Source organism: Ciconia boyciana, chromosome 12, assembly GCF_034638445.1.
Source record: "Ciconia boyciana chromosome 12, ASM3463844v1, whole genome shotgun sequence".
Taxonomy (NCBI): Eukaryota; Metazoa; Chordata; class Aves; order Ciconiiformes; family Ciconiidae; genus Ciconia; species Ciconia boyciana.
The window spans coordinates 10,114,176-10,128,734 of record NC_132945.1 but is presented as its reverse complement, the minus strand read 5'-3'; the positions used below and the strand labels follow the sequence as shown (position 1 = coordinate 10,128,734).

At 46.0% G+C, this 14,559-nt stretch overlaps 1 protein-coding gene across 6 annotated transcripts in view; it reads left to right on the top strand.

Moving 5' to 3' along the window:
* The window catches only part of DOCK11 (dedicator of cytokinesis 11), an 86,991-nt gene that overhangs the window by 14,164 nt on the left and 58,268 nt on the right, over positions 1–14,559 (top strand). For all 6 annotated transcript variants that reach the window (XM_072876876.1, XM_072876878.1, XM_072876875.1 and 3 more), the window contains exons 2-8: positions 4,981–5,097; positions 5,323–5,412; positions 6,133–6,215; positions 7,381–7,450; positions 9,686–9,781; positions 12,876–13,010; positions 14,259–14,436. In XM_072876876.1, the coding sequence (XP_072732977.1) occupies positions 4,981–5,097; positions 5,323–5,412; positions 6,133–6,215; positions 7,381–7,450; positions 9,686–9,781; positions 12,876–13,010; positions 14,259–14,436 (769 nt within the window). The remainder of the gene's footprint in view (positions 1–4,980; positions 5,098–5,322; positions 5,413–6,132; positions 6,216–7,380; positions 7,451–9,685; positions 9,782–12,875; positions 13,011–14,258; positions 14,437–14,559) is intronic.

The following is a 14,559-nucleotide window of genomic DNA, read 5'->3' as shown; positions in this document are numbered from 1 at the left end:
CCCGTGCTCCGCATGGCCCCCTGCTCAGGGGAGCAGCAGTCTCGGGGCAGAAGCAGAGGGACAGAAAGAGCAATGTGTGGTTTTGGGAACAGGCTGGTGTGCGGGGCTTGAACCAGTGGTTTTTTTAAGAGAGGTGAGTGGGCTTATCCGGGAGGGTACACTGCTCTCCTGTTATCTTTGTTTAAAATAATGTTTACGTTTTTCCCCTATGAGGTGTTTCCCATAGGCTTGATTTTTATCCCAGTGCAGTGGGCTGCAGTCCTTTGGGCTGGGAGCTGCTGCCAGGTGTGCTCGGGGTGCTGCAACGGCGGGGGCTGCGGGAGAAGGCAGCGCACCCCAACCTGCCCACACTGCTGTTGTGCAAACGGTCAGAGGAACCCGAGGAGCATCGCAGTGCACCCGTCTGCCTGCCCTGGGTAAACAGCTGCTGCGTGTATGCAGGAGAACAGGATTGCTTTGAGAGCACTGCACGTTTTTTCCTGCAGAAATGGGTTGATTTTGTTGCTGGACTGGCAGCATTTCTTTGTACTTGGATATTGGCTTTCCCTGTGGAGGAATTTGTGGTTTCTAAGACTCTAATTGCTTTAGTGTAATAGTTTTTCCTCTGCTTTCGTAATGACTTTGGTGGGTGCCATCTGCTGTTGTGACAGCACCGGGCAGTGCGAGGCTGAGCCCTGGATGCCGGGAGGTGTGTGCTTTAACCAAGCTCGTCAGAAAAACTAAGACTTTGAAATCTGATTTTCAGGGCTTAAAGCTGAAAGCCTCCAGCCCTGTTGGGACACTGGTCACTAGGGTGGGCCAAAGGGCAACAAATATTTGTGATGGCTCCCTCCTTACTCTGCAGGTCTGCTTGCAGGGCCATGGGCATGCCTGGCCCTGCTGGGCAGCCAGCGTGGTTTGGGATGGACGAAGCAGTCTGTGTTTCCTCGATGGCAGGCAGGGGACAGGGCACACCCTTTTGTGAGCAGCTGCTTTGCTTGCAAACAGCCTGACCTACATCTTTTGGCTTCACTTTAGAGACATTGCTGTGGTTCCTGTCATGGCCTGTGACAGCCTGGCTGCATCGTGCTGGGTGTGAGCACGGCCGGCGTGACGCCGTGCTGCAAGTGATGAAGGGCTGCTGTGTGCTGAAACAGGGAAATCACACAGCTTGGGTAAGGAGAGCTCTAGGGACTGCATTTCTAACAGCTCTGGAGGAGAAATGCCTGTCTGGGGTGCTGCAAAGCCCATCTGGGTGACAGCTCTCTGCAGCCCTGCAGGCACGCGTCCCTCACCTCCTGGAGCTCCCTGGGTCGTTGGCCGCCTGTCCCGGGACTCAGCACGGCCTCACAGGATACAGATCACAGCACCAGCCTGCACAACACGTTTTGTCCAATATCGCTAAATCCACAAGAGTGGAAGGGCTGCAGTGAGTTATTTTAAGGAGCTTTTTCATATCTGTGGTGGGCAGTGCTGTACAGGTTTTGAAGCCTCTCATGTGAGGATGTGGGATCCTTTTCAGTCCTTACCCTTTAATTGTCATCGAAACCCACAAGGGTCACTGCCAGGACTTTGTCTTGCTGGTCACCAGAGATGTCAAAGCTAGAAAAGAAATGTTATCAAAACCCCAACTTTTAAAAAGAACAACTTTAGAAACAGAGTCCCAGTTTCAGGACCACCTTGCAAAATAAAAAAGGACTAAAAATGTTGTGTCATCGGAAGGCCCGAGTTCTGCGTACCCAAAGCCACTATTTAATGCCATAGCGATGTGAAAGGCTCTTAGAGGGAATCTAATTTACCGTTACAGCTGCTGCCGGGGCGAGGTGAGACGGGGAGTTGGTGTAAGCAGAGCTCGGGCTCATGGCACTGCTTTAACCAGCTTAGGCTGCTGAGTTTTGCTGGGATTGCTGCAGTGATTAGCAGTGAGAAAAGTAAATTGGATGGGTTGGCAGAGAGCCGTACGCCTGGTCTATAGGGTCCTGCCTGGTCTCGTGGGGTGACTGAGCTTTGGGGATGCCTGGCCCCAGATCTGCGAATGGGAGAGCAGCTCATGAATGTCCTGTTAATTCACATTAATTTGCAAAGCTTGGCAAATTTTCAGAAGCGCGTAGTGTTATCCTGAAATAAGACCAGTGTTTCAGATGATTAACCAAATTCAATTAAGCATTTAAAGAGCATGAGACTAACTGAGAGAAAATGGGTTCCTTTTCTCCATCTACCTGTTGGGTTTTTGGGACTCCTGTTTTTCAGATGGTCTCTTTTCTTTTTTATGAGATTCCCATGCAGCTCTGCTCCTGGATGCAGGAGCCAGAGGCACTCCACCTGCAGTGAGGCTGGCAGCACGCAGCACTGGGGCTGGCAGCCTTTGTCACCCCATGCCCCCAGTCCCCCGTGGCCGGGAGAGCCGGGCAGCAGTGCCCGGCCACTCTGGCACACAGCGTGGGCTCTCTGCCGAGTGGCCTTTGTCTTTCCCCCCAGTAGTCTGGTGGGCTTCTCCTGCAATGGCTGCAGTGCTTCTGCTGGTGCTAACACGGCACTGAGGCTTGTGAGGTTTCTTTCAGGACCGTGCGAGCGGTGAAGCAAAGTTTCCAGGGAGCGATTAAGAGGGAACTGCTTCAGATATCTGAGCTAATCCATGCTGGATTCCTGCAGCATGGAAAAGAGACATTTTGAATGCAAAACTGCCTGGGGCAGGAGGTATATTTTCCCCAGCCAAGAGTAAGAGCTTCTTTGTGGACAGCCAGAAGCACGGCAGAGCGGGTGCTTGGCAAAAGGCTGTGCAGAAATTGCTCTGCCCAGAGCAATTGCTCTGCATGGGACCCAGGCGTCACTTATATTAGTAAAACAGGCCTTAATTGCACATAGGCTCTGTGCTGTCCTCCATTAGAGAGATGCTGAGATGTTGTTCTGCTGCTGGGATGCAGTCCTGGGAAACATGGTGTGAAAGGTACCCGCCTTGCATTTCTGAAGTGCTGTGGGGAAAAGCTTTCATCTCAGTTTTGCTTTCTGAATGTATTAAAAGCTCACCAGTCGTGCACCTGGGACAGAGGAATGGCCTCTGCTTGGCGGGGCTGGTCCTTTGGGTGAGAGAAGCCAGAGGCAGCCTAAGAGAGGTGACTGCCTTCGCTGCTCCAGCCCAATGGACCATCCAGGTCTGCTACAGACCTTGGATCTTTATTCTTTTTTTAGCATGTACCAGAGTATGGCAAAAAAGGAATTTTTTTTCAATTCTTTGATTTTTTTTTAAAGGTGCTGGTGTCTGAGAAGATATCACCATACAAAGATTATCTGCAACATTTCAGAAAAATATTAAAACAAGATTAAAATATGACCATCCCCAAATAGCTCTTGCCTGGGGCCGTTACCCCCTTGCGTGACAACTGCCTCCCCGAAGTCCCAGCACCAGCTCCACTTCAATGCAGGAGATGCTCAGCTGTCAGTCAAAGCAAACCCTGGCTCACATTTGCTGCAAAGGGCTTGAAAACATTACTTAATGCATCCCAGAGGCACAGGAGGCAAAGGCACAGGACAGACACCCTTTGGCTATGATTGTTTTTGGAAGAGCAATATTGATTTTTTGGCTTATCTCACACGTCATAGGCAATATTGGGCTGTTTGGACGCTTGGTGGTGCAGCAGTTTACCCCGTGGTGTTATATGGTGCTGAGCTTTTGATCCTCATTTTGGACTCATTTTCTCAGGCTGCAGGTTTTGCTGTCTTCAGCGAGAGACCTTGTACTGGTCTCATTTTTAACTCGGGGATCATGCTACGTGAATAGTTCATTCTGGCAAAACCATTCAGCTGGGGGGTAAAGTTTGCTGCCGATGGGGAAGCATCCGATGTTCGTCTTCCGAGGGTGGAGAGCCCAAACACGCCATCCTGCAAGGGTGTTATTGCCAGAGACTTGTGCCATCCAGGCATCACGAGGCTGCTGGAAGGGTTTCATAAACACTGTCCATGGCACGGCCAGGCATCAACAGCCTTTTGGTCAAGATTCAAAACAAGGCAAAGTTGATGTATCTGAATTTGCTTCCCCTTTTATTATGACCATTCATACACAGAGTCATGAGTTTGCTTTTGGCGTAAAGTTTAATTTTCACAACTGCAGTGCTAAGTGCCTGAGAATTTCCTTATGAAATCTAAGTGCCTGAGATTTCCTTATGAAATCTAAAGTCTAGGACTGGGCAGCTAGGATGACATTTTCCTACTTCAGAAGTTTGTGTTTTTCTCATGTTTTTTTAAGTTCTGTTTTCTGGACTTGTAACACGGACTAAAGTACTGCAATAGCCAACATAATGGCATTCTCCTAATAGTTTTTACTTGTGACTCAAGGGATTTTGTGGAAGTTCATCTTGCTTCCCAGAAATGTAAGTCAGAGCAAAACCAGGCCCCAGATTTTTCCAGCCTTTGGCTGTGGCTGAGGTGTGATTTATGGAGAGGGTTTTCCTGCCTTTCCAGAGGGATGCCTCTCTTCCTTCCACGGGGCAAGGTTCCTGCTCGTAGGTCGTAGCAGCCGGCTTGCTCTCATCTCGCCGGCGGTGTGTTTCCAGAGAGAGCACAACTCTCATCAGCTCCTCTAGCAAAACCAGCTTCGAGCTGAGTGGAGCCAGTGTGGGGGGCTGTATTTCTTCTGAGCTATATGGATGAGCTGCTCATACATAAAGACACTGAAGCTTGCAGCTGTTAAAGCTGTGGCCTGTCCAGGAGGATTTCTTGCTCCATTAAGAAATCAGAGACTGTGCTTGGACCAGAGCAGCACAGTGCTTTGTTTCTTCCCATAACTTATTACCAGGCACAAATAACTTAACCCCTTTTTCTCTCTCTGCAAAACATGCACACCGGTGGTTACCTGCATCACATGAGTGATTCAGTGATCGCTGAATTAACAAGCAGTCCATTGGTAACACGGTTTGAAATTGTCAGGCTAAATTAAGCACAAGATGTTGGTTATTTTATATATTATATGTATGTAAATTTTATCATCTTCTCTTTTTCCTGCAGGAGAAAACCAAAGTGGTTGAACCCTTGGACTATGAGAACGTGATCCTTCAACGCAAAGTTCAGATCTACAGTGATCCCCTCCGGGACCTGCTTATATTTCCGATCGAAGATGTATCTGTGAGTTTGCACTGGCTGTTTCTCATGTTTGAGGCTCACTCATCTCCAGTCCTGCTTACCCTGGAAAATTTCCACTGTTAACCACATGTTGATTTTGGCTGCATTACTGACACATAAAACCGAAATGACCCACTGGCGATTTGGGCCCACCACATTTATTTAAAGCAAGTATCAAGCCCTGAAGACCCAGTTTGCACTGAAACCATGTTCTCCTTTTCCCTGCAGATCTCAGTCATCGGTCGACAGAGAAGGACTGTCCAGTCTACAGTGCCAGAAGACGCTCTAAAGAAAGCTCAGAGTCTCTTCGTCAAAGAGGTAGGGGCAAAAGTCCACGCAACGCCTGCCTTCAGCACTTTCTCCCTTAGGCAAGATGCTCTGCTGTAGCTCCTGATCTGTGAGGTTGCAGATCAGTTTTTCCTGTGTGGGAAGCACCGGTCACTGGCAGGCTGGCCGCACGAGATAGCTCTCGCACGTGCCTCTTGTACGGTGCTTCTTTCCAGTGGGTTTTGTACGCAGCAGACAAGGCGTGTGGCTTTGCACCACCTGCCTGAGCAGCAAGGCTCGAGGCGTGCAGCAGGGCAGGGGGTGGGCTACACAGCCTCCCCCAAGCATCCTGAGTGCCACGGGTTTGTTCGGTAAAGTGCTGCTCTCTAGGACCATTCCCTCCAAGTGCAGTGAAACTAAATGCCAAGCGATGGTCGATGTGAGTTAGAGGCACTACATTTCCGAGGGCAGAAAATTGGTGGTTTCTGGAAAACAGTCCCCTGCTAAATCACTACTCCTTTTTTAAAGCCTTGGAGTGATGTAAATACAAAATCAGTAGCTGTGTGGCAGGCCAGATGTGATGTGATTTTGTCTCTATGCTAAAAGATTCCTTATGAAATTCTCTATTGCAACGCCAAACAAGTGAAGCAGCTTGTTTGGACCCTTTCCGCTTGTGCTTACCTCACCCAGCAGTCTGTAACCTTTCAGACTTGTGCATGGTTTTGTTTTGCTTGGTGTAGCTTTCAAAGAGCTGTATTGTTTTCCTTTCAGTGCATTAAAACCTACAGCTCAGACTGGCACGTGGTAAACTACAAGTATGAAGAATACTCAGGAGACTTTCGGATGTTGCCCTGGTAAGTGTCGCGCTCCCTTGGAATACTAATGAATGGGTCACAGGACTGGGGTTTGATCAGGCTTAGGAGAAACAATCTGCCCTTTTTCCTGATGCCTGTCCCACAGGCAGCCTCCCCTCCAGAGGTATGTCACTCTGAAGGTTAGAGAGCCAGAGGTTCGGGTTATCACGCCATTGTCACTCAGCTGTGTCAGGGAGATGCTGACAACAATTGCCAGCATGGGTCATTACTTCACATCCTATCCACCAGCGTGCAAACAGCCCCCTCCATCTAGGATGAGGATGGACTACAGTCTGGGCCCGTGGCAGGATAAATAGTGTTGGCAGTGTCTGCTCATCCCAAATTAGGAGCCTTGTGCCCCTGGGCTGATGTTCTCTGCGTGCTAGACACGGTGTTCCCATGCTGAGCAGATCCTCTTTGTGCCCCCCTGTCACTGAGATGTTGCTTTACAACTTCAGTACGGTAGTGTAGTACTGCTATTAATGCTGGCAGTGCTGGAGAGTTGTGCGCTCTGAAATGCGGGGCTGTACCAGTGATCCCAGCCCCAAAGCTAATCGAGTTTTTCAGACAGGCGTGTTCATCTCGGATTTCTGCTGGATTGTTATTTTCTCAGTGGTGGCGCCTGCTCTGCTCTGGCTCCCCACGCTCCCTGTGTGTCTGGACCACTGTTCAGGCTGCTCGTGTGCTGGCAGCTTGTTAAATGCTTTTTCTTGTTAATTGGCTGAAGTGGGTCTGTTCTGAGGATCTTGCAGGGAAGTGAAGCAGCAATGAGGCAACAGTGTTGATCAAACCATATTCAAATTTGTGAATAACCTTGCAGTCTGACCTTGCTTCTTTTTTAGCAAGATGGAAGACAGACTGGCCTGCTGCATCTCTGTGTTCCATAGATGCAAGTCAGCAAAAACTCTGCAGAATCAGACGGCTAACACAGAGAAAGCTAATTACGTACTGCTTGTGCTTAACTTCCATGAAATGCACTCAGAAGTTAGCTTTCTCCAGCTGTAAGGGGCTGTAGGTCTCTTGAAATCTATCTTCTGCAGGAGGACAGTTCTGCTGTGCTCTGTAGTCTGCAGTTTGGCTATTGCTTCTGGATCCAGCATCAGCTGCTGGCTCGGAGGACCCTTGGTTCCCAGTCATTAAAAATGAAAATGTGTTGTGATTTCAGCAAATCCTTTAGGCCAGACAAGATTCCAAGCCATGTGTTTGAAATTGATGAAGACTTTGAAAAGGATGAGGTAAGGAGATTTTTTTTTTACATATTCTGCTGTAAGATCTATTAGAAAGCAGGTTTCACAGGGCAAAGTCAGAATTCAGTTCCCAGGAATGGTTTTCTGGTGAGATGCTTCATACTGTGAAGATGGGACCAAAACTGAGACAGTGGTTTATTTCAAAGTATGACAAGATAATCTCTTGGAGCCAAGGGTCTCCTAAATTGTCTGGAAGATTGACCATAATATTTCTCATGACTTTTTCACTTGAAACAGTGCAGCAGCAGAAGAGAAAAAAAGGAAGCCAAACAATTACTAAGTAAAATTCTTCATGTCCAGAATGAAAAGTGGGCAATTTGGTTTTCAACTACACTGCAATATCGGGGTCCTCCTCTTAAAAAGTTCTGTGCTCTGCCACATAACCTGCAATTCTTAATCAGTCACTTCTACCCAAAATATGCACAGTGTGTCAGTCCCGTTCTGTATATACTGTGCAAATGTTCAGAGGCTTTTGCTTCCTCTGGAAGTTGGCATGTTTGTGCTCACCTGGTTGCAGGGAGGATTTGCAGCCCTGGAGCTCTTCCGTGGGGGTGAGCTGGGGCTCTGACAGCTGGGACATCTCAAACCTGGTCATCATTTTGGACGATGTAGATGCCATGTTTCCCTGTACATATAGCATTTTCTACAAAAGGGAGGGGTAGCATGCTTCTGTCTTAAGTACAATGTGAAGCTTAATTCATGCACGTGACATTAAGAAGTTTTAGTTTACAGTGGGAAGGGTTTAGCCAAACCGTTTAAAATCTGCATGGCACCAAGATGCTGCTGCTGAAGAACTTACAGAGGGAAGGGAAGAAGAACAGAAGAAAAGAGAAGTTTCTTTCTTGCAGAGCTGAAGATTTGAAGGGACTGTTTCATGCACGTTTCTCACAATTGCTGTGTATGTCCCAGCACATCTCAGGTCTAGGCTGGGACGGCTTCTTTGTAAATGGAAATGTATTTTCAGCTTTGGCCTTACTTTTTTTGGCTGTGTTGTTGGTTTGCATTACATCGTTAACTTGAGCTGTTACCTCTTTAATAATATCTAATCTGGGCTGGAGACAGAGTTGTGCACTATGTTATCAGCATGCCTCTGAAAAAAGTAAAAGAACAAAAATATGCTATCAAAATTTGATGCAGACCTTTTTTCTTCTGGTCAGTGTCCCAAATACTCAAACAAGTGAAGTTACTGAGGTTGGCTGTGGAAGAGTATTCCCAGTGCTTTGGCAGATATTTTGGCATTTATCTCTTTTGGCATGGCCATATCTAAAGGATTCTGTTACAGTTTCCTGATGGAGCGTTTACATTAGAATTATGTAATGGAAATTCAAGTAAAAGAAATCTCTTGATGAAAAAAAGGTGAACCATTATAAAGGAGAAATCATGGGTTGTTTTACCCGAGGAAATAAAGCATTAGGCAATTTACTTTGTCATTGGAAGTTTGACAAGAAAAGAGTGAAAACCTGCCATTTGGGATGCAGGAAACGATATAAATCAGTCCCTTCATAGCTCATCGACAGGCAGTCCAGGTCCACCTCTGCTGCTGAGTCACTAGAAGTCCCAGGGTGAGGGTTTTTTCATCAGTCTGGGATCTCATTTCCCTCCTCCCCAGTGGAGGTCACAGTCAGGTATGGATGGAGAGCCGTTCTCCCTTTCTGGGACCACAGGACAGGAGCAAAGATGGAAATCCCAGCTGGTACACCAAGAAGAGCCTGGCTGGGTCACTTGAAACTTTGTTTTGATAAATGTGAAACCAGATAGCTACATTTCAGCTATTGGGGTTTGATGGTTTTGCCTAAATTTAAAATGGAGAGTGGATTTATAAAAAAGGAAATGACAAAATAAGTCTGGAGTTCTGCATTTTGCAACTTTCTAAACAGACCATTTTGAAAACTTCCTTCTTCCCCAGGTTTTTGAAATACTGCCTAAGAACCAACATGCATTTCCTCATTGCAAAATTGCTGTGCAGTTCTATCAGCGTAGATTTAATCTTTCTTATTTAAAGGCGACCCAAACTAGCCTGTTTTGCCTCTTTCTTGGAAAGAGATAACCCTGACTTTTTTTGTGATAACACTGCATGTGTAGCTGTACGTTGCACGTACATTCTACATGTCACTGTATTGCTGTAGCTGCTGTATTGCTTTCCAGGGTGGACATATCCCTTGTGTCCAAGGGGAATTTTGCAGTTCACCTGACCTCTTTTTCTGATCTTTTGCTCTCTTTCAGGATTCCTCATCCCTGTGCTCCCAGAAGGGTGGTGTGATAAAGCAAGGCTGGCTGCACAAAGCAAATGTAAATAGCACAATCACTGTTACCATGAAGGTGAGTTTCATCCAGCATTATGTTAATCGTGAACAAGGCATGAGGTTAAGTTTAGACCACATCTCTAAAGCTAGCAGGAGTGCAATGGGTGGGTTTGGGTTTGGATGGGCATCTATCCCTCTTGTAGAGTATCCCAAGGTGCACTCGAAAACCCAGTCTGGTAACAGCTTTTGACCCTTCCCTCCCCAGAATATAAGAAAAATGCACTTCAAATCATGGCAGGCAAGCTGAACAAAAAGACAAAGCGAGTTCTAGTAAACCAAGATTGTTTTCTGAATGAGCAGCTGAGGCCCAGAAGATGAAGGCAATTTAAATAACTGAAGCAGCTGCCCTGCAAAGGAGACTTTCTGAATTGATAGTTTCCTTGCTGGTAGGAAGTATGTAAGGAAGCCAGCTTTAAATTGAAATGACAAGTCTTTGCTTTAAAAGCAGGGGTGATATCACTGAGGAGATGGAGATTACTGACCTAGAAGCAACAGCTGCATTGTCTCCTCTTCTCCACTGTATGTAATCCAGCGTGACATTGCTTAGATTTTGCAATGGAGGTTTTTAATAGTTCCACCACAGGTTTTTGCTGTGGCAGTGAGCGCATCTGTTGTTCCACCACGCAGCTGCCTTGTTACAGCATAGAGAGAATATTGGGGAGTTATGCTCAACTGTGCAGCTGAAGGATGGCTGCAGTGAGGCTGCTTTGTAAGGATATTAGTAAATCTCAAAAAGCTCAGTTGTTCTGAGGCTTGATTCAATGAGTTATGCTTTCATAAGAAGTGGAACAGGACCGTTCATAGGGCAAATTTTAATTTGAGTTTTAAAATGACTACTCACGAGCTTGAAGAAGATAGACAGAAGAGGGTTTTCTGATGCTCTCCTTTTTCCGAGCAGCAAGGTTGAAGCCATTTCTACTCCTGTAACTTCTGGAGAAGGTATCATATATGCTCAAAGCAGTTACTTGGATTCGTTCTTGACTGAGCCTCTTGTGGTACTGTTGGCCTCAGTGCCCAGCACCTCAGACCCACCTTTCAGAGATGTTATCTGAACTACACTGGTTTCAGTTCAATTAATAAGATCCACAGAATCTCTCGTGAAACTCAGATATCAAAGTACCGAAAATCAGTAGCCATTTTCTGAGCTAGTCCTTGTCACTTCTGTGTCTTACAAAACACCTCCTAAGGCACGTGTGAGAAATCTGAGGACTTCGAACGTCTTCAGCCTTATCACCACTTTGAGAGGCTGCTGTGCTATCGCAGAAGCAGACACACCCATCTTTTGGGTGCTGGTTCTTTCATTGCTGTGACATGCTGGTACCTCACACTGCTGCTAAGCATGTGCAGAGTGTATTTTGTGGAGAGCTAGCCCATGAGCAAACTTTAATTAGGCTACAGCTGCCAACCTTTATTTCAGAGTAACCTTTCCTTTGCAGAGAACTTCCCTGGTTTGGCCCAGCTTTCTTGCTGTCTGTTTTGCAGCATGTCAGTGTGCTGCACTACAACCACGGTGTCAGGATTTTCTCTCTTTCTTTCCTTCATCTCTGCCCAAATGGATTTTGCCAGTTCTCTACCATCCCTCTGCAATTGCAATGCTCACGAACAGTGTCTGTAGCTTGATCAGAGGGGATGTTCCCTCTGCTCCTAGGTTTATAGTATTCATTTCAAATTGATCATAATCTTTCTGACAGTTCCTTCTGACAGCACTGCTTACAAGGGGGGGCAGATCATAGGAACAGTGTTTGCTGCTTGCTTCTGCATTCGCTTTTCAACAGAATTCAGAAGATGCAAATGGTTTAGCATGAAATCCCATACCCACGAGGGATATCAACACTGTAATATGAAGAGAGAGATCTATCATGAGTTTCTGTAACATCCACTGCCAAAGTTTCTGAGACTGATTCAGTGAAGTGCTAAATCAGTGTTTAAGCTGGCTTAACACTTAGCATACTTAGATTTCCATGTATTTTTATGCTTTGTTGAACTAAGGTTTAGTTAAGCCTTATAAAACTTAAAGCTTAACACCCCTTGGAGCATCTCTACAGCTAACTACCCATCTAAATGATGCCAGAGGTTACCTTTCAGAGGGCTTAGGTTACTGTTCAGAGCGCAATGCTCCCTTCCAGTTCTGCGCAAGGGAGTGGTTTTACTGAACATGTGCTAGTGTCAGTAATGATGGGAGCAGGAAATTACTAGTAGTCTCCCGTCTGGGATGAAAAATGCTGTTTATTCATAGATCTTCCAGATATGCAGAACAGTGGAAATACTCACAGTGCCGCTTGCCCCGGCTTCCTTTGTGATTCTCCTAACACAGATATCCAGCAACTGTGAAATGCACCCTGCCTGCTCCTTACAGACCTGACAGCATATGGTGCTACCATAATTGCTGCCAAAATGTTCTCCTGAATTATAGTCAATGCCTTTTGGCTGATGAACATGAAGGAAGATGTTCTGAGATACTGGAGAGCTTTTGTTTCATAAAAATCAGTAGCTCAAACATAGGACACTTCTCCCAAACTTACTGCTTTTTGAGGTGAGAATTGAACACTAAGCCAAAGCCACTTCATGAAAATAGGTTTATATAAAAAAAAAACAACAAACAAACCCACAAAAAACCAAGCAGTTGAATGGATTACAGTGTCCCTTGGCTTGCATTTGAGTGCTAGGAATTTCCACATGTCTGTTCCAAAGTCTTCCAGAGAATTGCTTTGTAATTCTAACTGAGGTCTTTATCAAAAAGGCTCTGGAAATACCTGCTCTAGGGTGGGATGAATCTTCAAGCAATGTGCTGATCTGAATTTACTGTGCAGCATTACTTTGTAAAGATAAATGAGGCTGGAGCCAGCTGAGAGATGAGCTGGAAGCCCTGGGGCTTTGCTTTAGATGGGCAAACTTATAATAACAACAAGGACATTAAAATTAAAGATGACGAAATCTCTATAAAACCAAGTCATACTCAAAGGGGTGAATCTGCAACACTCTAGGGTCATCAGTGTTTCTTGTTACAGTATTTTCTCAATAGCAGGAGGGCAGATACTGAAACTGTAGCTGTGGTTTATGATATACAACAGAGTGAATACTTGCATGAGCAAGACTTTGTACTTTTGCAGGTATTCAAGAGGAGGTATTTTTACTTGTCACAACTCACAGATGGCTCCTATATTCTTAATTCCTACAAAGATGAGAAAATTTCAAAAGAATCCAAAGGCTGTATTTTCTTGGACGCTTGCAATGATGTTGTTCAGGTAGGTGTGCTTTCTGCATAGCTGTACATGGGCTTCTGCTTTGCTAGTTCCGAGACAGGCATGCTTTCTCAAGGTCTGTGCCACCGACGGGTGAAGGCATGGATTTACAAACTAACCCAGAGCTGGTTTGCTCTGTCAGCTAATCTGATTAAAAGGCAGGCAAGACGTTTCATAAGGGTGCCGTACTTTTGGCCAGGAAGACAGCAAGTGGAAGAACTGCTGTCGGAGTAAAATGGAAGCATTTCATCATTACCTTATCTGCTGTCTCCCTGCACTGTCCATCTCCTTTACCTGGTTATCGTAGGTCAGGTGCCTTCCAAGACACCCTGAGGGTTGAAGCCAGTAAGTAATTGGTGTGACTTAGTCTTGGGCACCTTCCTCCTCTGTTTGCTGCTCGCACCAGCTTCTTGTTTCTTAAGTTACATCCTGATAAGTCCATGCAAACATGCAGCTCTTTGGGACTTATGACCTGCAAAGGGCTTGTAAGGTTTTAGGAGTAGGTATTCATACAGGGCTTAAACCTGGGTTTGCTTTGTTATGCTGAGAGTGAAGTGCAGCAGTGGATTGCTGCTGCGCCTTCTGCCGCTGCTGTCTCTGCAGAAGCTTCAAGCACCAAGTGTGGTGGAGCTGGTACAGGGCAGCTTAAATTACTCCGGTGGTTTACTTCAGCATGGATGAGTCAGAGCTGTGTGTTTCCGTTTATCTTTCTGAACACAGTAAAAGCAGTAGTGCACACGCCTCAGTGATGTACAGGATGTACTTCCCAAGTTGCATCAGATTTGCCTTGACTTCTGGTTGGAAAATGCTGTTTAAAGGCCAGCAGGGCTCAGAAAAGTTGCATTGAACCACTTGCTTTTAAGATAGATGCCTCTAAGTGTCCTGGAGTGCAATGTTACTTACTGTGTCAGACAAACCCAGTTTCTGGTTTCTCTGGATAAATATTAAAGGTCTGATGACAGAAGAAGGAGCTTGCTCCTGCTCCTCAGTGCAACATCTGTGGTTCAGTCTGGCTTTCTTCCACTTTCAGAGTAGCTGGCAACCATGGAGCTGCATACTGCTTGATCACAGCCATGAAGCCCTTTGTGATTACTGCAGGAAAGGCGCTGTGTCAAGGAGGGTGCTTGCATTGTGTTTCATAATATTTCAGTTCAGGATGCTTTCACAGAGAGGAGCCTTATGGCAGGTACTGTGCTGAGTCGCTGAGGAAAGTGCAATACAAATCTTGCTCTTTCTTGTTTGTTTGTTCAGTGTCCTAAAATGCGCCGTTACGCATTTGAACTCAAAACGATAGACAAGTACAGCCACTATCTCGCAGCTGAAACTGAGCAGGAGATGGAAGAGTGGCTGGTAACTCTGAGAAAGATCATTCAGAGCAATATTGAGAGTTCGGTGCAAGAGAAGAAAGACACTGTGGAATCTGTGCAAGGTCAGTTTATTTATAAACACCTACCTTCACCCTTCTCCAGCAGGATGCAAGCAGTGTGCCTGGAGAACTGTATACTTTTCTTTCTGGATTAATAGCAAGAATTGTGGCTGACACATGATATCA